At 43.5% G+C, this 27346-nt stretch overlaps 1 protein-coding gene across 1 annotated transcript in view; it reads right to left on the bottom strand.

Moving 5' to 3' along the window:
* Nucleotides 1–946: 946 nt before the first annotated feature.
* Nucleotides 947–27346, bottom strand: part of SLC38A11 (solute carrier family 38 member 11) — a 43821-nt gene continuing 17421 nt past the window's right edge. Inside the window, exons 8-12 of the mRNA XM_077275150.1 lie at nucleotides 21423–21493; nucleotides 11485–11646; nucleotides 9303–9415; nucleotides 5578–5709; nucleotides 947–1219 (exon numbers count right to left, since the gene is read on the bottom strand). Coding sequence (XP_077131265.1) covers nucleotides 947–1219; nucleotides 5578–5709; nucleotides 9303–9415; nucleotides 11485–11646; nucleotides 21423–21493 — 751 coding nt within the window. The remainder of the gene's footprint in view (nucleotides 1220–5577; nucleotides 5710–9302; nucleotides 9416–11484; nucleotides 11647–21422; nucleotides 21494–27346) is intronic.

Here is a 27346-nt window from a genome sequence, read left to right as displayed (position 1 = left end):
TATTCTGTAATAACAGGCAATACATCAACTTCCTATTCACGCTGAGCTGTTATGATCTGGTGGCCTAAGAGCAGCATGGACGAGCTCTGGAGTAGGTGGCCTCTATACTGACCGCAGATCCTGAACTTAACACCGCCACTAGAAGTAGCCGTGGGATGTTCCTGTCACTCCCTAGACACCTCGTCACAGCCAGAGGACTAATTACCCCTAAAGAAAGAAACAGGAAAACTATCTTGCCTCAGAGAAAATGCCCAAAGGAAAGACAGCCCCCCACAAATATTGACTGTGAGAGGAGAGGGAAATTACAAACGCAGACTGAAAACAGAATTTAGCAAAGGAGGCCACGCTACCTAGAAAGAAAAGACAGGACAGAGTACTGTGCGGTCAGTATTAAAATACTACAAAAATCCACCACAGAGAATACAAAAATCTCCACACCAAACTAAAGGCATGGAGGGTAACTCTGCAATTTCAGAGCTTCCAGCTTGGCTGAATAAATCCTTACACAGACAAAGCTGGACAAGAAAAATATAGCAATTCACTGAACTATAAAGTCCACCGCATGTGGACTGCAAAAACAAAGCCAGGACTTATCTTTGATGATTTGGACAATCCAGCAGGAGAAACCAAGCAGAGATGTGAATCCTCCAGAAAACAAATGACAACTGGCATTCACCAAAGGGTGAGGCCAGACTAAATAGCCCCGTCCAAAGTGGACGCACCTGATAACTGCTGTGAAGGACAAACAGCAGCACTACCACTTATAACCACAGGAGGGAGCCCAAGAGCAGAACCTACAGCAGAATTCACAACACTGAGCTTGGTGATTTATTCTTCTCTGTGGATATTCTTTAATACATCCATACTAAGTATAAAGCATTCAGCCATTTACAGATTCCCAGACTCCGAAAATAAAATCAACATAAATGATGTAATAAATGAAGAATTATTTTATTTTAGATCTGTTCATTTGGTATAAATGTGCCACAGGAAGATCCATGAATGTGGAGTTTGAGAAACAATAAAACATTTCTTTTCCATGACTGCATTCTTGAGGGTATAAAATGGCCATAAAAAAACCTACGGGCATTATTATTACACCAAGTAGAAGGATGAAGCAGGGCATGGTATTGTTGATGTGGTACCAGTGATCTGCGGACAGCTTCAGATAGCAGGCTGTGGGAATGATGAAGACGAGGGGAGTAGCGCTGAGAACGCCCTGAAAATAACAGATACATAATAAATAGAATTGAAATGTTGGGATTAAAAATGTCATTGTTAAGTGATTTCAATTTAAACTGTGCATATAGATGTTGTCTACAGGAATCAAAATAGTCCAAAAATAAACATCCAGCACATCTAAAACAAATTAATTTTTCCCCGGTTTTTGAGGAGAACTCCTCTTACTCATACCTCGTAACCTTGAGGTTATGACAAAGAGGGGTTCGCCTCGAAACGCGTCAAAATCTATGGATGTAACCCTGTATCGGAGCGTGGCACCCGGGGAAATCCGCTCACTACTCCCATCATCTCTCTTGTCTACATTTGGAATAAAAATGCACTTGTTTTAGATGTGCTGGATCTCTATTTTTGGACTTTTTTGCTTCATCTTGGACTTGGATTCCATTCGCCTATCGAGACATGTAAGTTGGATAACCCTTTTTCCCAAATTACTCTTCAGGAATGTCTGGTAACATCTCAGATGGCTAGATCTCCAGGACTCCAGGTAGGGTGGTATACTCTCCCTCATGGGTGCTTCTCCTGACTGCACACATTAAAGATTTATTGCTTTCAAGTCAATATTATGGTAGGAAATATAGATAGGAGAGGTTCTTACTGTAGCGTGTGCAAGTTAGTGGCAGGGGTGACCGTCTGGGGTCTATGGACTCTGCTCTCTCTGAAGAGGTCTCGGGTTGAGTTATGGTGGGGCATCTTAAAGTGAGAGTGTGACTTAAAGAGGACCTGTCACAAGGTCAGAAGTGGGCATTTTTTATCATATTTTACTCCGGCTGCTCGCCTGAGTATTACATTTTTTTTTTCTTTTCTTAAAGGATTTGTCTTCTATGGGCCTAAAAACTATCAGGCAGGTAGTTGATAGCAGAGGCAAGTACCTGCCTGTTCTACCTGGCACTAGCTCAGAGCAATCATTGACTGCTCCTGCTGGTGATTTAGCTGCTCCAAGTCAGCAGAGCAGCTCTTCCTCTTTCTGGGCTGACCTGTCGATGGGACGTGAAAGCTAACATCATGCTGATCGACAGCATGACCTCATCAGTCATATTCCATCAACAGAGCAGATTGAAAGAGAAGCTACTGCTTTGTCAATGTGACCTTATCAGAAGTCTCTGAATCGCCAGCAGGAGTGGTCTGTGAATGCTCTGTGCCAGCAGAAATGAGCACCGGGCACAGCAGGCAGGTAGTTAGCAACCAGCTGCCTATTAGTTCTTAGGCCTGCAAAAAAAGAAAAAGGTCTGGATGACCCCCTTAAATCCACCATACTTTTCCAAAGTTCTGTACTTTTTTATTTAGTGTTTCCACTATGACACTTTTTATGGTCTTTACTAAGGTGCCGCGGCTCTCAGGATCCTTAGGGGCATGTTTTATAGCTGCTCTGCCTCCTTGTAGAGACTATAAAAATTAACATATTGTGAGCACTAAATAAAAAGGCCCTGATTACTGGAAAGAAAAAAACACACCGTATTACTCAAGGGAGCAGCGGGAATAAAATAAGACCAAAAACTGCACACTTTTTGACCTGGTGACTGATTCCCTTTAAATAAGGTCAACAAGACATTACTGGCACAGGTTGGTGGACCGGAGAACCCCTTTAGATGGCAAGAAAACAGTAGTTTCTTGTAGTTGATTTGGGCAATGTAGAACTTGGTAACCCCGAATTCTAGTTGGGATCTATAGAATATTATGATTTAATGTAAGGGCAAAGGTCAAAATTATAAGAGATAGGTGGATATATGTGTAACAATTTGGTGTTTCTACACAATTTCAACTTCAAGACATTTTGGAAAATAAGGTCAAATTTATTTTTTCTTGACAAATCAAATGAGGACAAGTTGTCAGATAACCACATTGAAAACACTGCCTGTTCGCAAGTTTATCCACAGCAACTAATTACGTGATTTACAGCTGGACTTAAGGGGTTAAGACTTAGACAATCAATCAATGTCATACTCCATGTCAGCTGTAAGATGCCTCTAGTTCATTAAAGGGGTTCTCCAGGAATAGTTAAAAAAAACAAACCTAAATAACTAACAGGAAATGTCAATATATAAATAAATGCCTAAATACATTTAATTAGCAAATCTCTATTGTTTTGTGTAGGGAGGTAATTAATATTAATATAGAATTAAAATGTCTGCTGCCTTGTTTCACTGACCGAAACCTGTCCTAGAATGTTAGGACAGGAGCCTGTGAGCATGTGCAGCAGGACAGGAGCCTGTGAGCATGGGCAGTAGGACAGGAGAATGTGAGCATGTGCAGTAGGACAGGAGAATGTGAGCATGGGCAGTAGGACAAGAGCCTGTGAGCATGGGCAGTAGGACAGGAGCCTGTGAGCATGGGCAGTAGGACAGGAGCCTGTGAGCATGTGCAGTAAGAAGCTCTGCAGTGTTTCATATGTAGGAAGATATACTCTGCTAATACTACTAGAGATCCCAGAGGTGCTGCTGAGGTAAGTAGAGGCCGTTCAAACTATGTCCATATCACAGCAGCCAATCTTCCTATTGCACATGCTCACAGACTTCTCTCCTAACATTCTAGGATAGGTTTCTGTCAGTGTTAACAAGGCGACAGGCATTTTAATTCTTTAGTCATTACCTCTCTACACAAAACAACAGTGATTTGCTTATTAAATGCATTTAGGAATCTATTTATAATGACATTTTCTTCAGTTATTTATTTTTTATTCCCAGAGCACACACCACTAAATAAATGTAACATCTTAGTAACTTATCTTAACTAAGTATCTTAGTCACCTTGCCTAAAAGTTAGAATAGTCAGGTACTAGAGTACATTTTTTTACTTCACTTAAGTCACGCCACAACTTATGAGAAATTTGTCATGTGAGTTTTTCCACAACCTATCCCACCTGTGCACCGCCCACTTTGCTCAAACAAATAATTGCTCAAAAAAATAAAAAAATAAAGGGAACACTAAAATCCCACATCCTGCATATCACTGAATGAAATATTCAAGTTGTAAATCTTTATTCATTACATAGTGGAATGTGTTGAGAACAATAAAACCTAAAAATTATCAACGTAAATCACAACTAATGTTCCACGGAGGTCTGGAGTTGGAATGATGCTCAAAATCAAAGTAGTAAATGAAGTTCCAGGCTGATCCTACTTCAGTTGAAATGCCTCAAGACAAGGAAGTTATGCTCAGTAATGTGTGTGGCCTCCACGTGCCTGTATGATCTCCCTACAACGCCTGAGCATGCTCCTGATAAGGCGGTGGATGGTCTCCTGAGGGATCTCCTCCCAGACCTGGACTAAAGCATCCGCCAACTCCTGGACAGTCTGTGGTGCAACGTGACATTGGTGGATGGAGCTAGACATGATGTCCCAGATGTGCTCACTCGGATTCAGGTCTGGAGAATGAGCGGGCCAGTCCATAGCTTCAATGCCTTTATCTTACAGGAACTGCTGACACACTCCAGCCACATGACATGTACTGGCCTGTCTCCTGGTAGCACCTACAGCCTCTGGACATTACGAGGCAGACACAGTAAACCTTCTTGCCACAGCTCGCATTGATGTGCCATCCTGGATGAGCTGCACTACCTGAGCCACTTGTGTGGGTTGTAGAGTCAGTCTCATGCTACCACAAGTGTGAAAGCACAACCAACATTCAAAAGTGACCAAAACATCAGCCAGAAAGCATTGGTACTGAGATGTGGTCTGTGGTCCCCACCTGCAGAACCACTCCTTTATTGAGCGTGTCTTGATAATTGCCAATAATTTCCATCTGTTGTCTATTCTATTTGCACAACAGCATGTGAAATTGATTGTCAGTCAGTGTTGCTTCCTAAGTGGACAGTCTGATTTAACAGAAGTTTGATTTACTTGGAGTTAGATTCTGTTGTTTAAGTGTTCCCTTTATTTTTTTGAGCAGTGTATTTGCAGTGATGTCACTACTACAGCAGATACAAGATAATTAGAGTATCACAGTAGGACCCAGGAGCTTTAGATTGTGTTGCTGCACTGGTATAAATGCTTCTTTTCATACTAGACCTCATAAATTATAATTTAAGTCCATTTAATTTTAGTCCCCAGCATGTTCCTAGTAAATCAGCAGAACGGCCAAAAATTCCTGCATTAACACTGCTTGTTATATTTAGACAAATGCCATATTTATGTGTCGATCCCAAGGGGGATATTACGAGGGAGTATAAATTTCCGGTCTGTAGCAACCCTGTGAGTACAGGATTATACTTCCTATGTAAGACCATTTAGATATCATGCTCAACTGATGGGGTCCAGAGCTGGGGGTTGATGGGGGGCTTCTTCACTGTGATCACATTTCTAAACCCCTACTAAACAACATGACATTTCACACACTTACATTAAGCTCTAGGACCATTCCTAGGCAGTCAGAAAATAAGGAGGCGATTGTGGTAATGGATACAACCAGCAGTGTCACTGCAAAATGATCGATGGTCCGAAGGATCCCACCAAAGAATACATTGGAAATCACCTGTAGAAAGTAGAGTCACCTGTGACTTTTCATGTGACATGGAGGGTCGCCAAGGCGGCTCTTATGTATTGGGTAAATGTATGTAATGACATTTATTAAACATTTTGGTCAAGTTTTTTCATTTAGTAGGTGAATATAAAAAATAACAACTGGTGGTGGCAGCTAATAATCTTTCTTGGGTTATTGTGGAGTTCGCAATGACTGTATCGGAGGTATATACATATATTCATTGGGGTGGAATTGGAGATGTATATACCATACACTCACTGTAAGTTCCCCAATATCCGGCTGAATAGTGGAAGCAGCCTGCGGCCTCCTCCGTTAACTGTCTGTCAATCGAGTAATTGTCCGGACGATAGGGGGCAGCAGAGAGCTGTTCCACAGAGAGATCACATCGCTTATTTCTTTGTATGTCCCAGCCTATAGGCAGGGGCATAACTACCACGGTCGCAGCGGTCGCCACTGAGACCGGACCTGGCAAGTCGGGGGCCAGGCAGGTCAGAGGCACCCAAATCCCCCCGCCACCGCCACAATAACCTATACCGGCGTCTATGACCTACATGCCATATACAGGCTTAGGAGGAACCATCCTACGGTCGGGCTCCTGTGACTGCTGTAAGGCGCTGCTCCTGAAAGGGTTAACCTTCCTCACTGCCTATGTGTTGGCATTACAGGCAGCGGTCCTATATGGTCTCCATGCGCCCCATAGCCCTCATAAATTTCCTGTACCTACCCTATACACATCCTGTATCTACCCCATACACACCCTGTGCATGGCGAATAAATACCCTGTACCTACCCTATACACAGGGGCGTAACTACCACGGTCGCAGTGGTCGCCGCTGTGACCGGGCCTGGCAAGTCAGGGGCACCCTACTCCCCCCGCCGCCACCGCATTGAACTATACCGGCATCTTTGACACCGCTACAGTCCAAAGCAATGATGGAGGAGAGAGTGTCAGATGACGCTCCCTCTCCCATCATTCCCCTCTGCCTCTGAAACTGCGGGTGCATGGTGATGTCACTTCCTCGCACACCCACTGGGTACGGGGCCCAGGCAGTGCAACATCTGCACAAGTGATGGCGGCCGCCATATTGGCGGAGCCTGTGGTGGCTGCTGGGACCGGGAACAGGCAGCTGTGGAGCTGGCAGGGGGGTGTGTGGACCAAGCCACCCAAGAGGGTGATGCTGCAGCGGCTCAGCCACGTGGAGGATCAGAAAATGGAGGTGTACGAGATCGGCGTCAGTGAGGTGTGTCTGCTGTCCGTGTGTCACCGTCCCCGACCCCCTGTGACACCAGCCCCGTTTCCTCCCTGCTCTCCCATGCCCCATGTCCTCGTAGGTCCCCAAGTTCAGGTCATTGTGCTCCTCCGGGCCCCCATATGCGCCTTGTCCCTCCTCCCCCGGTCCCCAATGCTCCCCATCTCCCATACCCTGAGTCCTCCTGCACCCCCCATGCATTCCCTGCCCCTTGTCCCCATGTGACCCGTCTGCCCTGCTCTCAAGTCTCCCCTGTCCCCTTTCTCACTGTGTGTTCCCCATCTACCCTGTCATCGTAATCCCTGTGCCCCCTTCTTCCCTGCTCCCAAGTCTCCCCCCATCTTCTTCTGTCCCCTTGCAGCCCCGTCTCCCCGTGCGTCCCTATCTACTCTGCCCTCATAGTCCCCATGAGTCTCCTTGTGTCTGTCACCCTTGTTACCTTGTGCTTGTGTCCCTTACCCCCTTGTGCCCTTCTCCCCTTCCTCATAGTCCCCATGAGTCCTCTTGTGCCTGTCACCCTTGTCACCTTGTGCTTGTGTCCCTTGTCCCCGTGTGTCCCCTTGAGTCATTCTCCCTTGCCCACTAGTCCCCTTGTGTCAGTCTCCCTTGCCCACTTGTCACCTTGTGTCAGTCTCCCTTGCCCACTAGTCCCCGTGTGTCCCCTTGTGTCAGTCTCCCTTGCCCACTAGTCCCGGTGTATCCACTTGTATCAGTCTCCCTTTCCCACTAGTCCCTGTGTGTCACCTTGTGTCAGTCTCCCTTGCCCACTAGTCCCCGTGTGTCCCCTTGTGTCAGTCTCCCTTGCCCATTAGTCCCCGTGTGTCCCCTTGTCAGTCTCCCTGGCCCACTAGTCCCCATATGTCCCCTTGTGTCAGTCTCCCTTGTCCCCTTGTGTCAGACTCCCTTGCCCACTAGTCCCCTTGTGCCCTTCTGCTCTGCCTCCTACCCCACGTGTGTCCCCTTGTGCCTGTCTTCCTTGCTCCCTAGCCCCCCTGTGGCATCCTTGTGCCTGTCTGCCCTAGCCCCCTTATGTCCTTCTCCCCTGCCCCCTAGTCACCTTTTGCCCATGTCTTTCTCACTGCCCCTGTATGGAGGGGCCGCATTATACTATGAGCGGGGCTGCATTATATTCTATGGGAGTTACATTATATTGTATGGCGGGGCTGCATTATACTTTTGTGTGGTGACTGCATTATAATCTGTGGGATGGCTGAATTATACTATATGTGAGCTGCCTTATACTGTATCGAGGACTATGGGGAATACATTATACTATATGAAGAACTTTTGGGTGCATTATACTATGGGAAGTGAATTGTATGACATGGATGATGATGGCGGTGCATTACACTATATGGAGCACTGTGAGGAGTGTATTATACTATATGGAGGAATGAGCAGTGTATTATACCTTATGGAGGACTGAGCAGTGTATTTTAATATATGGAGGACTATGAGGAGTGTTTTATACTACATGGAGGATTGAGGAGTGTATTTTACTATATAGAGGACTGAGCAGCGTATTACATTATATGGAGCACTATGAGGAGTGTATTATGCTATATGGAGCACTATGAGGAGTGAATTTTAATATATGGAGGACTATGAGGAGTGTATTATACTATATGGAGGACTGAGGAGTGTATAATACTATATGGAGGACTATGAGGAATGTATTATACTATATGGATGGCTATGAACTGTGCAGTATATTATATAGAGGACTATGGGGTGCATTATATTATAAGCAGGACTATGGGGGTGCATTATACTTCTTATATGGATCCCCATGACTTTTATGTAAGCCCCTGATGAGTATAATGGTTTATTTTCTTTTATACATTACATAATAAGGGCAGTACGGGGACAAATATATACCAGGAAGGGGCATCGGATAGTTATGCCACTGCGGTCACACTATACAACTTTGCAATAAAGTTATAATGTGCAAAATGAATCGGGAAAATTTGAATTTGGGTGGAAAATATCTTGGCATGGTGGGGCGGCCCCATTTGAAAGTTCGCGCCGGAGCCCATAACTTTGTAGTTACGCCACTGCCTATAGGGAATACATTTTATAAGGTCTGCTTTGTCCTGTGTTCGTCACTTTGCCTCCATCACAAATGTAAACGTGAACAACAGCAATCTTGGAAATTTGCTCTAAGTTCCCTCATGTGAAGCTTTTGTACGCTGTGAAAAAAATGATTTGGAAGAGCAGCGCCATCTGGTGTTCATTTGAGAGCACTGTTCACAAAATCAGGATTTTTTTTATAGTGTACTATATATATTTATTCCTCTTGCACCTTACACTCTTATTTTAACTCTTTCATCTTACCTCTCTAGCAACAAAACATTCCATGGGGTAAGTGAGGATTATTGTCATTGCGTAGAAAAACCTTCCAGCTGTTGCCAGATTATCATCCTTACAATAATTTTCAAACAAGTCTCCTGCAAAGAAAAATGATTTTAAGAACGTGTGAATACAGTAGATGCTTGAGAAAGGCAGAGAAACCTGCCGAACGTTGCTGTTAATGGATCAGTAAAGCCACGTTTTTTTACTTTTATTTTTTGGAATGCTGCCTGTTTTTTTCCGATTATCTATCTATTATCTATCTATCTACTATCTATCTATCTATCTATCTATCTATCTATCTATCTATCTATTTATCTTTCTATCTATTATCTATCTATCTATCTGCTATCTATTTATCTATCTATCTATCTATCCTTCTATCTGTCTATCTATCTATTTATCTATGTATCTATCTATCATCTATCTATCCCATATCTATTATCTATCTATCTATCTATCTATCTATCCTTCTATCTATCTATCTATCTATCTATCTATCTATCTATCTATCTATCTATCTATTATCTATCTATCTACTTATCTATCTATTATCTATCTATCCCATATCTGTCTATCTCTCTATTATCTATCTATCCTTCTATCTATCTATTTATCTATCTATTATCTATCTATCTATATATCTATCTATCTATCTATCTATCTATCTATCATCTCTCCATATTACCTAGGTTCTCGCTATGACAATATTGTTACTCTACAAATTTGGAAAATGAATTATGAAACTGCATTTTGCAGCCCCGCTACTAAGAAGCGAACAGAAGATTCATTTTTAGCATTGCTGCTTTTACCGTTTATAGAAAAGTGTTGAAAGTTCAGGGTGGAACCTAGAAAGCTGGAGCTGATAATATAATGGTCTCCTTTTTTTTTTTTTAGAAAATTTGCATTGGAAATCGCACATCAGCAAGTCTGAAACCAACATTATATGGAAAAACATTTTCATGTTTTTCCATGAAAGTATTCTTATTTTTCCGCATGAAGAATTAAATGTCTGTAAGGGAATCTTTGTGCTGGAGTAAGAAAAGTTTCCAGTTAATTAAAATTATATCCAGTAAAAAGATCCTACATTAAAAAGACTAAAATATCAGATTTGTTAATGATTTAGTTCACATAAGTGAAAACGTCTATACATTTTATTTTCTTTACACTGCAATATTTCAGTCATTTCCATTTCCAGAAAAGCTGATTAAATAGTAATATTTCCAGTGCCATTGGGTTTGTTTTCTGAATTTTTCAGACTTTTGAGCGCTAAATGTTAGATCTCGTAATAGATGAAAACGAGCTGCTGTAGGGAGAGCAGGGAGAATGTAATCTTATCTTCTCAGTTAGAAAACCACAGTGTTTATCAGCAGATTATTGCTATAGCTGCTGGTAAATATAATTTTCTTTTTGTTTTTTTGTTTTTTTTTTTGCTGACATGTTCCCCTTAAAGAGAATTCAGCATTTGATTTTCTAATTTATGTTGAATGACTCCTCCGATAATCCCTGCTCCACTGATTCTGGAACAGTTTTTCTTTTTCTTCTGTGCCCCTCCATTGCTAAGTTATGCCCCCCAGTAATAATGAGGCAAATTTTTGCTAAAACTGACTGGGCGTGTATCACATAATTTCTCTGTGGGCGTTTGCTTTTTCTCCTGTGATGCCGGCCAATCAAAAACTGGCCACTCCCACATAGAAGTTCTGTGGTATACGCCCAGTTTATTAAAGGGACAATGTGCACAATTATTACTAGGGGGCATAACTTTCAATCCGAGGGGCACAGAAGAAAAAGAAAAACTATTCCAGAATCAGTGGAGCAGCGACAATTGGAGGACAAACTCAGTTTAAAATTAAAAATATCCAGTGAAAGGTCTTCTTTAAAAATGCTCTCTGGTCCAGGAGGGACTGCTTCCATTGCTGTCACAATAGCTATAGCCTAAATAGGGCTGTTGTTTCCCATTTACTCCCATTTATCCTTATGAAGAGGGACTTCGCATACTCATCTTGTTCTGTAGCCAAGAAGTGGGTTTAAGAGCTGAGCTCCCCCACACACACACATAACTGACACTACTTTTACAATCTGTGTAATGGTCAGATTACGTCAATGGAAAGGAGTTGAAAAAACCCTATTAGGTGTCAGTTGCTTTTAGATGGTTTCTATACTTTACCTTGTGTAAATCCTGTAAAAGACACATATCCAAAAACTGAGTACTGGATACTGATAACTAATGAGATTATCATGGATACATGGGTAATGTTGGACCAATTCCTGACTGTTCCTTTCTCAAGTGATCCGTAAATTAAAAAGCAAGCATGGTGGCACATGAACACTAAAAAAGAATGAAACAGAAAATCATCGATTCATTCCACATGTCAGAGTGCAGAATTTAAAAAAGCAACACAAAAACAAAAACAAAAATTTAAAGAGGATGTCCGGCACTACCTGCCTGTTGTGCCTGGCGCCGTTCTACCCTGGCACAGAGCAGGCACAGACTGCTCCTGCTGGTGATTCAGCTGCCTCTGCTGACTTCAGGTCGACAGAGAGGCAGCTTCTTTTCTGCCTGGCTATGTCGACGGGGCGTGACTTCCGATGTCATGCAGATTGACAATTGGTTCACCCAAGTGAGGCAGCAGGGATCCGACTGTCCATCAGAATAATGTCAGCAGTACTGCCCTGTCAACAGAGCGGAGCAAAAAAGAAGCCGCCGCTCTGTCTACGTGACATCAGCAGAGGTAGCTGAATCGCTGGCAGGAGTGGTCTGTGACCTCTGTTCCAGGGAATAATGATTCCAGGCACAACAGACAGGTAGGTAGCAACTAACGGCCTAAGAGTAGTGATGAGTGAGTGTACTCGTTGCTCGGGTTATCCTGAGCACGCTTGGGTGACCTCCGAGTATTTATGACTGCTCGGAGATTTAGTTTTCATCCCGGCAGTTGAATGATTTACAGCTACTAGCCAGGCTGAGTACATGTGGAGGTTGCCTGGTTGCTAGGGAATCTCCACATGTAATCAAGCTGTCTAGTAGCTGTAAATCATTCAACTGCCGGGATGAAAACTAAATCTCCAAGCAGTCACAAATACTCGGAGGTCACCCGAGCAACGAGTACACTCGCTCATCACTACCTAAGAGTTCTTAAGCACATTTTTTTCCCACAAAGTCCTGAATATCCCCTTTAATAAAAAAAATAATAATAACAATAATAATATATATGTATTCTTTTTCCCAAATGTGCACCACTCTTATTCTTAGGCTATGTCTGATTTTATAAGTCAGTTCTATTGAAGTAAACAGAGCTGAGGTGCAATAAGAAGCACAGCTTGTGTGGTACATGTGTTTCTATGTTTCTTCCACAAGGGTTTAAAGGAAAACTGTCACTTGCTATTATCCATCAGAAATAGAAAATGGCGTCAGTAACCGCAACCCCCCAGTGCTGACTGACAGCCAGCCCTAATGCTGAGCGAGCTGTGAGTCAGTGCAGGGGGCCTCTCTCATACATTCCACTGTAAGAAAGTGGTGGTGTTGCCCACAAACCCCCTTGAAGATATGTGTTGTGATATGGTGCCTTGCACAGTGCTTGAATGGGATTTTGTCTGTTTAGAAATGTGCATGCACACAGCTGGGGAAATAGAATAGTTAATAGTTGGGACTAGCCCAGAATGAGAGGGGGTATGTACGAAGCGAGAGGACAACTTCCTGGTAGTGGGTCAGATAGGGCCAAGGATGTAGTAGAACCAGACCTAAGGTCTGATAGCTGGCAGACTGACATGCTAAGTGTATAATGCAGAAGAGAGGGAAGACGACAATGGGGCATCAGATAATACGTCCTAAGGAGTGAGGGAAAATAGCGTGACTGACAGATTGGAGCTCAGGCCGCAGAGACTATGTAAGTGGCACAGAGTTTATCCCAGGGGAAGTAGAAGGCCTACGTAGAGGGTACAGGGCAAGAAGAAAGTGTGAGGGCAAGACAATAGTGAACCGAGGGCTCAATTGTGTGCATTGGAAGGACGCTTTAGTGGCCATATTGGGGGAGGAATTCTCTCTCAGAGAGCAGCGGACTTTCAAGATGATGGTGAGGAGTCGTATTGACATACATCATGAAGAAGGGTCCTCATTAGTCGGTTGGGAATTGAGAGTAGTGGCCGTAGCGATACACTTTGACCTATACAACCCTCACAGGGGAAGACAGAATCCCGTAATAGTGGACTGGAGTGTGATGGGATGCAGTAGTGTGCAGTGTAAAGGAAAAGGAGTGATAATGAATGTAACCGAAAAGTGCCCATGCCTGTTTATAGCAAGAAAAAGATGTATGAAGAGAAATGCCTGTTATTAGTGATGAGCGAGTGTACTCGTTGCTCGGGTTTTCCCGAGCATGCTCGGGGGTCCTCTGTCATGAATCCCAATGGCTAGGGATAGCACAGGACAAGCAAGGTACAAATATATAACGGACGAGCTCTAGGGTGATGGAACCTGGGCTGACCGCTGCCCTACGCCTGACAAACGCAACTAGAGATAGCCAGGGAGCGTGCCTACGTTGGTTCTAGACGCCACGCACCAGCCTAAGAGCTAACTAGTACTGCAGAGAAAATAAAGACCTCACTTGCCTCCAGAGGAACGAACCCCAAAAGGTATAGTTGCCCCCCACATGTATTGACGGTGAAATGAGAGGAAGGCACACACATAGAGATGATATATATAGGTTTAGCAAATAGAGGCCCGCTGTAAACTAGAAAGCAGAACGATACAAAAGGGGTCTGAGCGGTCAGCAAAAAACCCTAATCAAAAAACCATCCTGAGATTACAAGAACCCATGTGCCAACTCATGGCACATGGGGAGAACCTCAGTCCACTAGAGCTACCAGCTAGCATAGAGACATAATAAGCAAGCTGGACAAAAAACCAAACAACTGAAAATCAGCACTTAGCTTATCCTGAAAGATCTGGGAGCAGGTAGGCAGGAACAAAACTGAGCACATCTGAATACATTGATAGCCGGCAAGGAAATGACAGAAAGGCCAGGTAAAATAGGAAACACCCAGCCTCTGATGGACAGGTGGAAACCAAAGGCCGCAACCCACCAAAGTCACCCAGTACCAGCAGTAACCACCAGAGGAAGCCCACAAACAGAATCCACAACAGTACCCCCCCCCTTGAGGAGGGGTCACCGAACCCTCACGAGAACCCCCAGGGCGATCAGGGTGAGCTCTATGGAAGGCGCGGACCAAATCAGTCGCATGAAAATCGGAGGCGACCACCCAGGAATTATCCTCCTGACCATAACCCTTCCACTTAACCAAATACTGGAGTTTGCGTCTGGAAACACGAGAATCCAAGATCTTCTCAACAACATACTCCAATTCTCCCTCCACCAGCACCGGAGCAGGAGGCTCAACCGAAGGAACAACGGGCACCTCATACCTCCGCAACAACGACCGATGGAACACATTATGAATAGCAAACGATGCTGGGAGATCCAAACGAAAAGATACAGGGTTAAGAATCTCCGAGATCCTATAAGGACCGATGAACCGAGGCTTGAACTTAGGAGAAGAGACCTTCATAGGGACAAAACGAGAAGACAACCACACCAAATCCCCAACAAGAAGTCGGGGACCCACGCGGCGACGGCGATTAGCAAACTGCTGAGTCTTCTCCTGAGATAACTTCAAATTGTCCACCACCTGATTCCAAATTTGATGTAGCCTGTCCACCACCACGTCCACTCCAGGACAATCCGAAGACTCCACCTGACCAGAGGAAAAATGAGGATGAAACCCCGAATTACAAAAAAAAGGAGAGACCAACGTGGCAGAACTAGCCCGATTATTAAGAGCAAATTCGGCCAGTGGCAAAAAAGCAACCCAGTCATCTTGGTCAGCAGAAACAAAACACCTCAAATAAGTTTCCAAGGTCTGATTAGTTCGCTCCGTCTGGCCATTCGTCTGAGGATGGAATGCAGACGAGAAAGACAAATCAATGCCCATCTTGGCACAAAATGTCCGCCAAAATCTAGACACAAACTGGGATCCCCTGTCAGAAACGATATTCTCCGGAATCCCATGCAAACGAACCACGTTCTGAAAAAATAAAGGGACCAACTCAGAGGAGGAAGGCAACTTAGGCAAGGGCACCAAATGAACCATCTTAGAAAAGCGGTCACACACAACCCAGATAACGGACATTTTCTGTGAAACCGGGAGATCAGAAATAAAATCCATGGAAATGTGCGTCCAAGGCCTCTTCGGGATGGGCAAGGATAACAACAACCCACTGGCCCGAGAACAGCAAGGCTTAGCTCGAGCACACACTTCACAAGACTGCACAAAGGTACGCACATCCCTAGACAAGGAAGGCCACCAAAAAGACCTGGCCACCAAGTCTCTAGTACCAAATATTCCAGGATGACCAGCCAACACAGAAGAATGGACCTCGGAGATGACTCTACTGGTCCAATCATCCGGAACAAACAGTCTTTCTGGTGGACAACGATCCGGTTTATCCACCTGAAACTCGTGCAATGCACGTCGCAAGTCCGGGGATACGGCGGACAATATTACCCCATCCCTAAGGATACCAGTAGGCCCAGAATCTCCAGGAGAGTCAGGCACAAAACTCCTGGAAAGAGCATCTGCCTTCACATTCTTTGAACCTGGCAGGTATGAAACCACGAAATTGAAACGAGAAAAAAAACAACGACCAACGAGCCTGTCTAGGATTCAAACGCCTGGCAGACTCAAGGTAAATGAGATTCTTGTAATCAGTCAAGACCACCACACGATGTTTAGCACCCTCAAGCCAATGACGCCACTCCTCAAATGCCCACTTCATGGCCAAAAGCTCCCGATTACCCACATCATAATTGCGCTCGGCGGGCGAGAATTTTCTAGAGAAGAATGCACATGGCTTCATCACCGAGCCATCAGAACTTCTCTGTGACAAAACCGCCCCCGCTCCAATCTCGGAAGCATCAACCTCAACCTGAAAAGGAAGTGAAACATCTGGTTGACACAACACAGGAGCAGAAGAAAACCGGCGCTTAAGTTCCTGAAAGGCCCCCACAGCAGGAGACCAATTAGCAACATCAGCACCCTTTTTAGTCAAATCAGTCAAAGGTTTAACAATACTGGAAAAATTTGCAATGAACCGACGATAAAAATTAGCAAACCCCAAGAACTTCTGTAGGCTCTTAACAGATGTATGTTGTGTCCAGTCACAAATTGCCTGAACCTTGACGGGATCCATCTCAATAGTAGAAGGAGAAAAAATGTACCCCAAAAAAGAAATCTTCTGGACTCCGAAGAGACACTTTGAGCCCTTCACAAACAGAGAATTGGCCCGCAGAACCTGAAACACCTTCCTGACCTGTAGAACATGAGACTCCCAGTCATCAGAAAACACCAAAATATCATCCAAATACACAATCATAAACTTATCCAGATATTCACGGAAAATATTGTGCATAAAGGACTGAAAGACTGACGGAGCATTGGAGAGTCCAAAAGGCATTACCAAATACTCAAAATGGCCCTCAGGCGTATTAAATGCGGTTTTCCACTCATCACCTTGTTTTATCCGCACCAGATTATACGCACCGCGAAGATCTATCTTAGTGAACCACCTAGCCCCCTTAATGCGAGCAAACAAGTCAGTCAATAATGGCAATGGATACTGATATTTGACTGTAATCTTATTCAGAAGGCGATAATCTATACAAGGCCTCAGGGAACCATCTTTTTTTGCCACGAAAAAAAAACCTGCTCCCAGAGGGGACGAAGATGGACGAATATGTCCCTTTTCCAAGGACTCCTTAATATAATTCCGCATAGCAGTATGCTCTGGCAGTGACAGATTAAATAAACGACCCTTAGGGAACTTACTGCCAGGAATCAATTCTATAGCACAGTCACAATCTCTATGAGGAGGGAGCGAATTGAGCTTAGGCTCCTCAAAAACATCCCTATAGTCAGACAAAAACTCAGGGATCTCAGAAGGAGTAGATGAAGCGATTGAAATCGGAGATGCATGATCATGAACCCCCTGACATCCCCAGCTTAACACAGACATTGTTTTCCAGTCCAGGACAGGATTATGAGTTTGTAACCATGGCAGCCCCAGCACTAGTACATCATGTAAATTATACAGTACAAGGAAGCGAATCACCTCCTGATGAACGGGAGTCATGCGCATGGTCACTTGTGTCCAATACTGCGGTTTATTCATAGCCAATGGTGTAGAGTCAATTCCCTTCAGAGGAATAGGAACCTCCAGAGGCTCCAGACTAAAACCGCAGCGTTTAGCAAATGACCAATCCATAAGACTCAGGGCAGCGCCCGAATCCACATAGGCATCAACGGAAATGGAAGACAGTGAAAAAATCAGAGTCACAGACAAAATGAACTTAGGCTGCAGAGTACCAATGGCAAAAGATTTATCAAGCTTTTTTGTGCGTTTAGAGCATGCTGATATAACATGAGCTGAATCACCACAATAAAAACACAATCCATTTTTCCGCCTATAATTTTGCCGTTCACTTCTGGACTGAATTCTATCACATTGCATAGTCTCAGGTGCCTGTTCAGAAGACACCGCCAACTGGTGCACGGGTTTGCGCTCCCGCAAACGCCGATCAATCTGTATGGCCATAGCCATAGACTCATTCAGACCTGTAGGCGTAGGGAACCCCACCATAATATCCTTAATGGCCTCAGAAAGACCATTTCTGAAGTTTGCAGCCAGGGCGCACTCATTCCACTGAGTAAGCACCGACCATTTCCGAAATTTTTGACAATATATTTCCGCTTCATCATGCCCCTGAGAGAGGGCTAACAAAGCCTTTTCAGCCTGAATCTCCAGGTTGGGTTCCTCATAGAGCAATCCCAATGCCAGAAAAAACGCATCCACACTGAGCAATGCAGGATCCCCTGGTGCCAATGCAAATGCCCAATTCTGAGGGTCGCCCCGCAGGAAAGATATTACAATCCTGACCTGTTGAGCAGGGTCTCCAGAGGAGCGAGATTTTAAAGAAAGAAACAATTTACAATTGTTCCTGAAATTCAGGAAGGTAGATCTATCTCCAGAGAAGAACTCTGGAATAGGAATTCTAGGTTCAGACATGGGAGTGTGAACAACAAAATCCTGTATGTTTTGAACTTTTGCCGCGAGATTACTCAGGCTGGAAGCCAAACTCTGGACATCCATGTTAAACAGCTAAGATCAGAGCCATTCAAGGGTCAAGAGGAGGTAAGAAGCAGCTAGACAGCAATTAAGGGCTAGGCAGCAAAACTCTGAAGGGAAAAAAAAAAACAATTTCCCTTAAACACTTCTTATTCTCCTGCTTCAGCCCAAACAATTAACACTTTGTGGTCCGGCTATACTGTCATGAATCCCAATGGCTAGGGATAGCACAGGACAAGCAAGGTACAAATATATAACGGACAAGCTCTAGGGTGATGGAACCTGGGCTGACCGCTGCCCTACGCCTGACAAACGCAACTAGAGATAGCCAGGGAGCGTGCCTACGTTGGTTCTAGACGCCACGCACCAGCCTAAGAGCTAACTAGTACTGCAGAGAAAATAAAGACCTCACTTGCCTCCAGAGGAACGAACCCCAAAAGGTATAGTTGCCCCCCACATGTATTGACGGTGAAATGAGAGGAAGGCACACACATAGAGATGATATATATAGGTTTAGCAAATAGAGGCCCGCTGTAAACTAGAAAGCAGAACGATACAAAAGGGGTCTGAGCGGTCAGCAAAAAACCCTAATCAAAAAACCATCCTGAGATTACAAGAACCCATGTGCCAACTCATGGCACATGGGGAGAACCTCAGTCCACTAGAGCTACCAGCTAGCATAGAGACATAATAAGCAAGCTGGACAAAAAACCAAACAACTGAAAATCAGCACTTAGCTTATCCTGAAAGATCTGGGAGCAGGTAGGCAGGAACAAAACTGAGCACATCTGAATACATTGATAGCCGGCAAGGAAATGACAGAAAGGCCAGGTAAAATAGGAAACACCCAGCCTCTGATGGACAGGTGGAAACCAAAGGCCGCAACCCACCAAAGTCACCCAGTACCAGCAGTAACCACCAGAGGGAGCCCACAAACAGAATCCACAACAGTCCTCTGAGTATTTTTTTAGTGTTCGGAGATTTAGTTTTTGTTGACACAGCTGAATGATTTACATCTGTTATCCAGCATAAGTACATGTGGGGGTTGCCTGGTTGCTAGGGAATCCCCACATGTAATCAAGCTGTCTAGCAGCCGTAAATCATTCAGCCGCGGCAAGGAAAACTAAATCTCAGAGCAGTTACAAATAGTGTTGAGCGATACCGTCCGATACTTGAAAGTATCGGTATCGGAAAGTATCGGCCGATACCGGCAAAGTATCGGATCTAATCCGATACCGATACCCAATACCAATACAAGTCAATGGGACTCAAGTATCGGAAGGTATCCCTGATGGTTCCCAGGGTCTGAAGGAGAGGAAACTCTCCTTCAGGCCCTGGGAACCATATTAATGTGTAAAATAAAGAATTAAAATAAAAAATATTGATATACTCACCTCTCCGACGCAGCCTGGACATCACCGCTGGTAACCGGCAGCCTGCTTTGTTTAAAATGAGCACGTTCAGTACCTTCCATGACGTCACGGCTTCTGATTGGTCGCGTGGCGGTCACATGGGCGGCCGCGACCAATCACAAGCCGTGACGTCATCTAAGGCCCTGAACGCGCTCATTCTTAGGAAGGAAGGCTGCCGGAAAGAAGCCGAGGGTGAGTATATTCCTATTAGGTATATACTCACCCTCGGACGCGCCCTGCTTCTTTCCGGCAGCCTTCCTTCTTAAGAATGAGCGCGTTCAGGGCCTTAGATGACGTCACGGCTTGTGATTGGTCGCGGCCGCCCATGTGACCGCCACGCGACCAATCACAAGCCGTGACGTAATTCTCAGGTCCTAAATTCCTAGAATTAGGAATTTAGGACCTGAGGGATGACGTCACGGCTTGTGATTGGTCGCGTGGCGGTCACATGAGCGGCACGCGACCAATCAGAAACCGTGACGTCATGGAAGGTACTGAACGCGCTCATTTTAAACAAAGCAGGCTGCTGGTTACCAGCGGTGATGTCCAGGCTGCGTCGGAGAGGTGAGTATATCAATATTTTTTATTTTAATTCTTTATTTTACACATTAATATGGTCCCGATACCGATTCCCGATACAACAAAAGTATCGGATCTCGGTATCGGAATTCCAATACGGCAAGTATCGGAATGCTCAACACTGGTTACAAATACTCGGAGACCACCCGAGCATGCTCGAGAAAACCCGAGTAACGAGTATATTCGCTCATCACTACCTGTTATCTGATATACAAAGTTCATCTACAGCTCATGTTTATAAAAAGTTTATTTTTGGACATTGGTCTCTTGCACTCTTCCTTGTGTCAACACGTCCTGGGTGCCAAGATACACCAACATCATGACGTCTGCAGAGGCGTATAGCCCAGATAAGAACAGCACACCCACAGCCAGGACCCCCATTTTCATGTAAAGTGCCGGGGCATAGAAGACGAGTAGCTCGCCCGTTCACTTACTGTCCGAGAGTTACCATAAAAGAAAAAGAATCTTCCAATACGTTTATGTTGGATTTAGCACACTTAAGGAGTTTGTTTCACGATTCTTAGTTCACCCTCAAGCTTAAAGGAGCTGTCCGGCCTTAGGCTACTTATCTGCAGTGATTCTATGTGACTTGTGAATAATCACATTGCGCACACAGTGTGGATCCTCCGATGCTGAGATCGGCAGGTGTGTGATCACAAGTACATGATTTACATATATGTGGTCATGTGCCAACTAGACGTGCACGACCTGACTTAGTGCAAGTGTATTGAGCGAGGCACAACACAGTCTAGTCAGATTGTGGCTGGATGTGTGCAAACTGCATACTTGCAATCACATGACCGCCCACGCCCGACGCCGGCGAATCCGCACATCGTGCATTGTGCGCAATTTGAGGATTCACACATCTGCACTCACATAGAGTTTGTAATGTTAAATTACACTTCAAGCGAACCTCATTTATAAACACTTATGAATATTTACCAAAAGCCATGACTCCGACTGCTCGCACTGCATTCCACTTTGCAAACACCCAGGCGTCTTCAGTACGTGGTCTATAATGCACGAAATAACAGGTTACTATAGCAATGGCATAAAATATAAACCATGCTACTTTTTATGTCGGGTAGAATATTTATTTTCTTGTTTATTGTATACTTATAAAATAACATTTGTTCATTGAAGACAAAACTTACAACATTACACATATCTGCAGGGAGGGAGCGGGAGTTACTGGGTCCTAGGAGACCCTGCAGCTCTGATATAGACAAGATACTACATTTCCACTGTAAGTGGGGCCAGTATACCATCCCAGTTACAGGGAAAAATAAGGTAAAAAAAATAATGAAATTCCATATAAAGGTCTTAAACCCTTATGGGTGGGGGGGATAATGTGTGAAAAAAATGAAAATAAATAAAATGCAGGTAAAAGTAAATAAAAAAGCAAGTGCCAATCCAAAACAATGTTACTAATTCATTCCCTTAAAAGAAAAACAAAACATCCAAGATATAAGGATAATTGCAGTAGACATTAGAACATACCAGCCCCAGTTACAGGGGAACTCAAGTAAAAAAATAGAAATATTGAAAACCATCTCAAAAAAGGCCTTTTAGCCTCATAAATGAAATAAAAGAAAAATAAATAAATAAAAAAATACGTAAGACTAGGTAAAAAAATTAATAAATAAAAAAAGCCACCGTCAATCCAAAACACTGTTAATTACCCGATCCTCCATAAAAATAAAAAACATTCGATATATAAAAATAATTATTACAGAAAGGAGAACAGATTTTTAAATATATTATTATTTGAGGTTATAAAACAAATATTAATAGAATGTAAAAAAAGGATTAATTTTCTCACCGATATTGCAAAAAAAATAAACGGTATGGCAATGTCAGAAAAATGATGTCCCACGTATCAGGAGAAAAGATGCTAAAATTATTAAAATATCGGGAAAAAAAAAATGGAGGCGGGTGGGGGGTGGCTGAATATTAGAAATGCATAGCGAGTGAGTGATACATTCACACATATACAGTCAGTGTCTAAATGCCCAAACATTTCGTGAGATTCTATGTGAAAATAAAAATAAAACGAAAGAGAAAATCATTCGTTATCTCCTATTTCCTCGAATTTCCCACTCGCAGCCCACTCAAGCAAAACATTCTGCTCTTTGATTCCCAAGCTGTGTTTTTCAGGGCTGGTTTTTCCCACAGTAAGCAGCTATTTGGTTTTACTCGGGCTGTTCTATCAGCTGACAACTGCACCGGATATAAAACCCACAAATCAACGAGAATTCTCTGATATGGAAAAGCTCAGACCATAATTATTATTTATTTTTTTATAATGACTTACTGGTTTCTTAAAGGGCCAGCAGCAGTAATTATTCAAATTGATTTTACTTTGTATATTCAACATTAACATTGGTTACCATCCTGCATAATAAATGGATGTCACAATTAGGCCTTGTCTTGAAAAAGAGGCAAAGACTCAAGCCATCAGTGTGATTCCCAGGAACTTCTACTAGCTTCATTACATGCTGATCTTTCCTAACTCCTTATTTTTGATTGAAGAAATCAATGCAACTATCACTATGATTCCAAATGTAGCAACTTAGGCTACGTTCACATTAGTGTCTTTGGGCGCAGCGTCGTCGACGGATACCGACGCATGCGTCATGCGCCCCTTTCTTTAACATGGGGGGCGCATGGACATGCGCCGGTATGCGTTGTCAAGCGTTCTACGACGCATGTGTCATTTGGGCGCACCAGACAGGGCGCGGCCGACGCTACATGTTGCATTTTTCCTGCGCCAAATTTCCAGTAAACAACGCATGCAACGCACTTGCGTCGTAAATGCGCCAAAAAACCACATTACTGTCTATGTACAACGCTTAGGGCGCAGGTACCTTGCTATTGTAAGGTGACATTAAGCCAGATTAATAATGGAGAGGCGTCAATTATGTCACCTATCCATTATTAATCCAATTGTATGAAAGGGTTAAAAAACACACACACACACACATGATTTAAAAGTATTTTAATGAAATAAACACAGCGGTTGTTTTAATAATTTATTGCTCTCTCAATCCATCAGCAACACCCTCGCTTGGCAAAATAATAAACGCACAAGATACATACCTTCTGATGTCCTATCACGTCCCACGAGGTAATCCATCTGAAGGGGTTAACTAATATTACAGGCACGAGCTGCGATAAACCACTCGCTCGTGCCTGTAATCCCCGGGTGCTGAAAGGAAAGCAGAGTGATCTATACTTACATTGAGTCGCGGTGATGCGCCCCTGCTGGATGTTCTCATGAACTGCAGCCTGGGAACTTTTTCCCACGCTGCAGGTCATATGAGGACATCCACCAGGGGGCGCATCACCGCGACTGAAGGAAATGTAGGTCAATGACCTACATTTCATTCATTCGCCGGGGATTACAGGCACGGAGCACAGCTGCATTTGCAGGGCTCCTGCCTGTAAAATATTTTAACCCCTTCAGATGGAATACCTTGTGGGACGTGACGGTTCAGCTGAGGGTATGTATCTTGTGCGTTTATTATTTTGCCAAGCGAGGGCCTGCAAATGGATTGAGAGAGCAATAAATTATTAAAACAACCGCTGTGTTTATTTCATTAAAATACTTTTAAATCATGTGTGTGTGTGTTTTTTAACCCTTTCATACAATTGGATTAATAATGGATAGGTGTCATAATTGACGCCTCTCCATTATTAATCTGGCTTAATGTCACCTTACAATAGCAAGGTGACATTAACCCTTCATTACCTCATATCCCACCGCTACAGGGAGTGGGAAGAGAGTGGCCAAGTGCCAGAATAGGCGCATCTTCCAGATGTGCCTTTTCTGGGGTGGCTGGGGGCAGATGTTTTTAGCCACGGGGGGGGGGGGGGCAATAACCATGGACCCTCTCTAGGCTATTAATATCTGTCGTCAGTCACTGGCTTTACCATTCTGGCGGAGAAAAATGCGCGGGAGCCCACGCCAATTTTTTCCGCCATTTAACCCTTTATTTTAGCAGCTACAGCGCTGAAATTTTGCACATACACACTACTAACATTAGTAGTGTGGAATATGCAAAAAAAATGGGGATATGAGATGGTTTACTGTATGTAAACCATGTCTCATATCCTGTCGGGTTTTTGTGAAGGAGAAATGAAAAGCCGGCAATTGAATTACCGACTTTTCACAGATATCGCGCTGAATGAAATCTAAATACAGAATATATATATATGTGTCTCAATGACATATATATATATATATATATATATATATACTGAATATATGTTTTAATGAACATTTGAGCACATAAATCCATTAGATGTCGGTTTTGCAAGCCTGCGCGAAAATCTCGCAGTACGGATGCCATACGGATTACATACGGAGGATGCCATGCGCAAAATACGCTGACACACCCTGACTACGGATCAATATTTTGGGAACATTTCTCCGTATTACGGCCATAGTACGGACGTATAATACGTGGCGTATTGTCTTATGCCAAGTGTGACCCCAGCCTTACTATAAGGAAGCATTGTATTTTGGGAGTATTAAAACTGTTTGTGTTACATATTTATTCCTCTGTCACCAACAAAATGTAATTGGCAGCAATATCTAGCAATGTTTCAATAGCGGCCAATAGAGATATAGACTGACACTTCCATTGCTATTTGCTGGTGCAGTCCATACAAGCTGGTGGTCGAGGCTATAAATGAGCCATCAGATCATGGACTGTCTGGAGAGAAGAGGAAAGGCTGTGCTAAAATGAAGCTGAATTATTATATATAGTCAGGGGCAAGCAAGGGTGGAACTACTGTGAGTTCAAGAATTGCAGTCGCACCTGGACCTTGAAGTCTACAGTGGACCATCAGGTCCCCTGGGTCCACAGGAGAAGTCCAGTACTATTAAAGATCGGTGCTAGTTGTTAGAGATTAAGTCATCGGAGTAGGTTCAAACTCCTGTTTTATAGAACTCCTAGTCATTAGTGATGAGCGAGTGTGCTCATTACTCGAGATTTCCGAGCATGCTCGGGTGTTCCCTGAGTATCTTGAGCATGCTCGTGTTTTATGTTTGTGTCCCCGCAGCTGCATGATTGGCGGCTGCTAGACAGCCTGAATACATGTGGGGATTCCCTAAACAAACAGGCAATTCCTGCATGTGTTCAGGTTGACTAACAGCAACAAATCATGCAGCTGCAGGGACTCGAACATAATATACGAGCAACCCGAAGATACTCAAATAACACCTGAGCATGCTCGAGTAACGAGCACACTCGCTCATCACTACTAGTCATTCAATGGACGTCAAAATTTCCAAAGGCCTCTATATGTCCGCTACATGTCAGTATTCCATTCTTTAGTTGAATAGTATAGACTGTGCACCATCACACCATTTGTGAAATTTAGGTGCATATTAATGATGATGAGCGAACATGCTCGCATAACGTGTTATCCAAGCATGCTCGGCTGTTATCCAAGCATTTGGGCATGCTCGTATATTATGTTCAAGTCACAGGGCTGCATGATTGGTGGATGTTAGACAGCCTGAACACATGTGAGGATTCTCTAACATATAGACAATGTCCACATTTGTTCAGGCAGCCACAAATTATGCAGCCCCTGGGACTCGGACATAATATACGAGCAGGCCCAGATGCTCGGATAACAGCCGAGAATGCTCGCATAAGACATTAACAGCACACATTCGCTCACCATTATTGCCCATATACATGAAAAGTGTTCAGTTTTTGCTCTTATTTTTTTGCCGCCGCTCCCCTGAGTGTTCCGAGTTTTATTTTTTTTTAAAACCGCTGAACGCTTCCAGAGATATGGACCTTTTTCTTTAGTGTTAATGTTTATGATTTTTACAAGGAGGCGTGGCTCCCAGGTATCTCTGGGGGCGTGTCTTTAGGCTGCTGTGCATTATTACCCTGTGAGTCACGCCCCCTTAGTAAAGATCATACAAGTTAAAAAGCCCTTATCTCTTGAACTGTACGGCGGATTGTAAAAAGATAAAAAGTAAAATCCTCAGAGGAGCAGCAGGAATAAAATACGAGCAAAAAATGAACAGCTTTAACTTGGTGACAGGTCCGCTTTAAGTAAATGCAAGATGAGTGTGCAGTTTCAGCAGTGTGGGCTGAACACTACTGGCTGATAGCAGCATTTTATTTTCTTCTATCAAAGTCTATGACAAATACATTTGTATACAATTGTCGGAAGGAATAAGCTATCAGTGTAATTCATGTTTGGGAAATACCTATATCTAAAGTGGATTTGTGGCACCTTCACGGAATGTGTTATCGTCTTCTCAGAGCTCAATCAATGATAAAATCTATGTGTTGTCATTATAGTGGTTTTTTTTGCATTCGCAATAATTTCAAGTTAAGTAATTGATATTAATTGGGCATTTTCTATATGTTCCTATTGAGAGAAAAACAAAAAAAAAGTCAGATAACTCCAAGTAAAAAAAAAGAAATAGAAAGAAAGCAACTTTTTTCTGCTCAATGTCAGTGACTTGTTTTGCGGCATTCGTGACTTTCAGATTTATTCTCCTTTCAACTAGGGAAGTCTTAAGAAAAAGTCTTAAAGTTGCTGCCCTCTTGTGGTGACTGTTGAGGACAACGTCTAAAACAGGCTACAAAGAATTCTGATGCTTTTATTTTGAATGATTTACTTGCTGGTAAGATTAATTATATTCTATTCTTTGTATATCTTTATTCACGCTTTTTATTTTTCAACTATGTGCACTCTAATTCAGCTGCTCAAAATATTAAGGCCATGGTAAAATAAGTCTGCTCTCACCGTCTCGCTCCTTCTTCAAATAGTTGAACGTTTTGGCTGCCTTCTTTGGCCTATAGGGGAGTCTTGACCAAATGATATCCATA

The sequence above is a fragment of the Ranitomeya variabilis genome, chromosome 7, assembly GCF_051348905.1.
Source record: "Ranitomeya variabilis isolate aRanVar5 chromosome 7, aRanVar5.hap1, whole genome shotgun sequence".
NCBI classification, from domain to species: domain Eukaryota; kingdom Metazoa; phylum Chordata; class Amphibia; order Anura; family Dendrobatidae; genus Ranitomeya; species Ranitomeya variabilis.
This window is presented reverse-complemented; position numbering and strand designations above follow the sequence as displayed.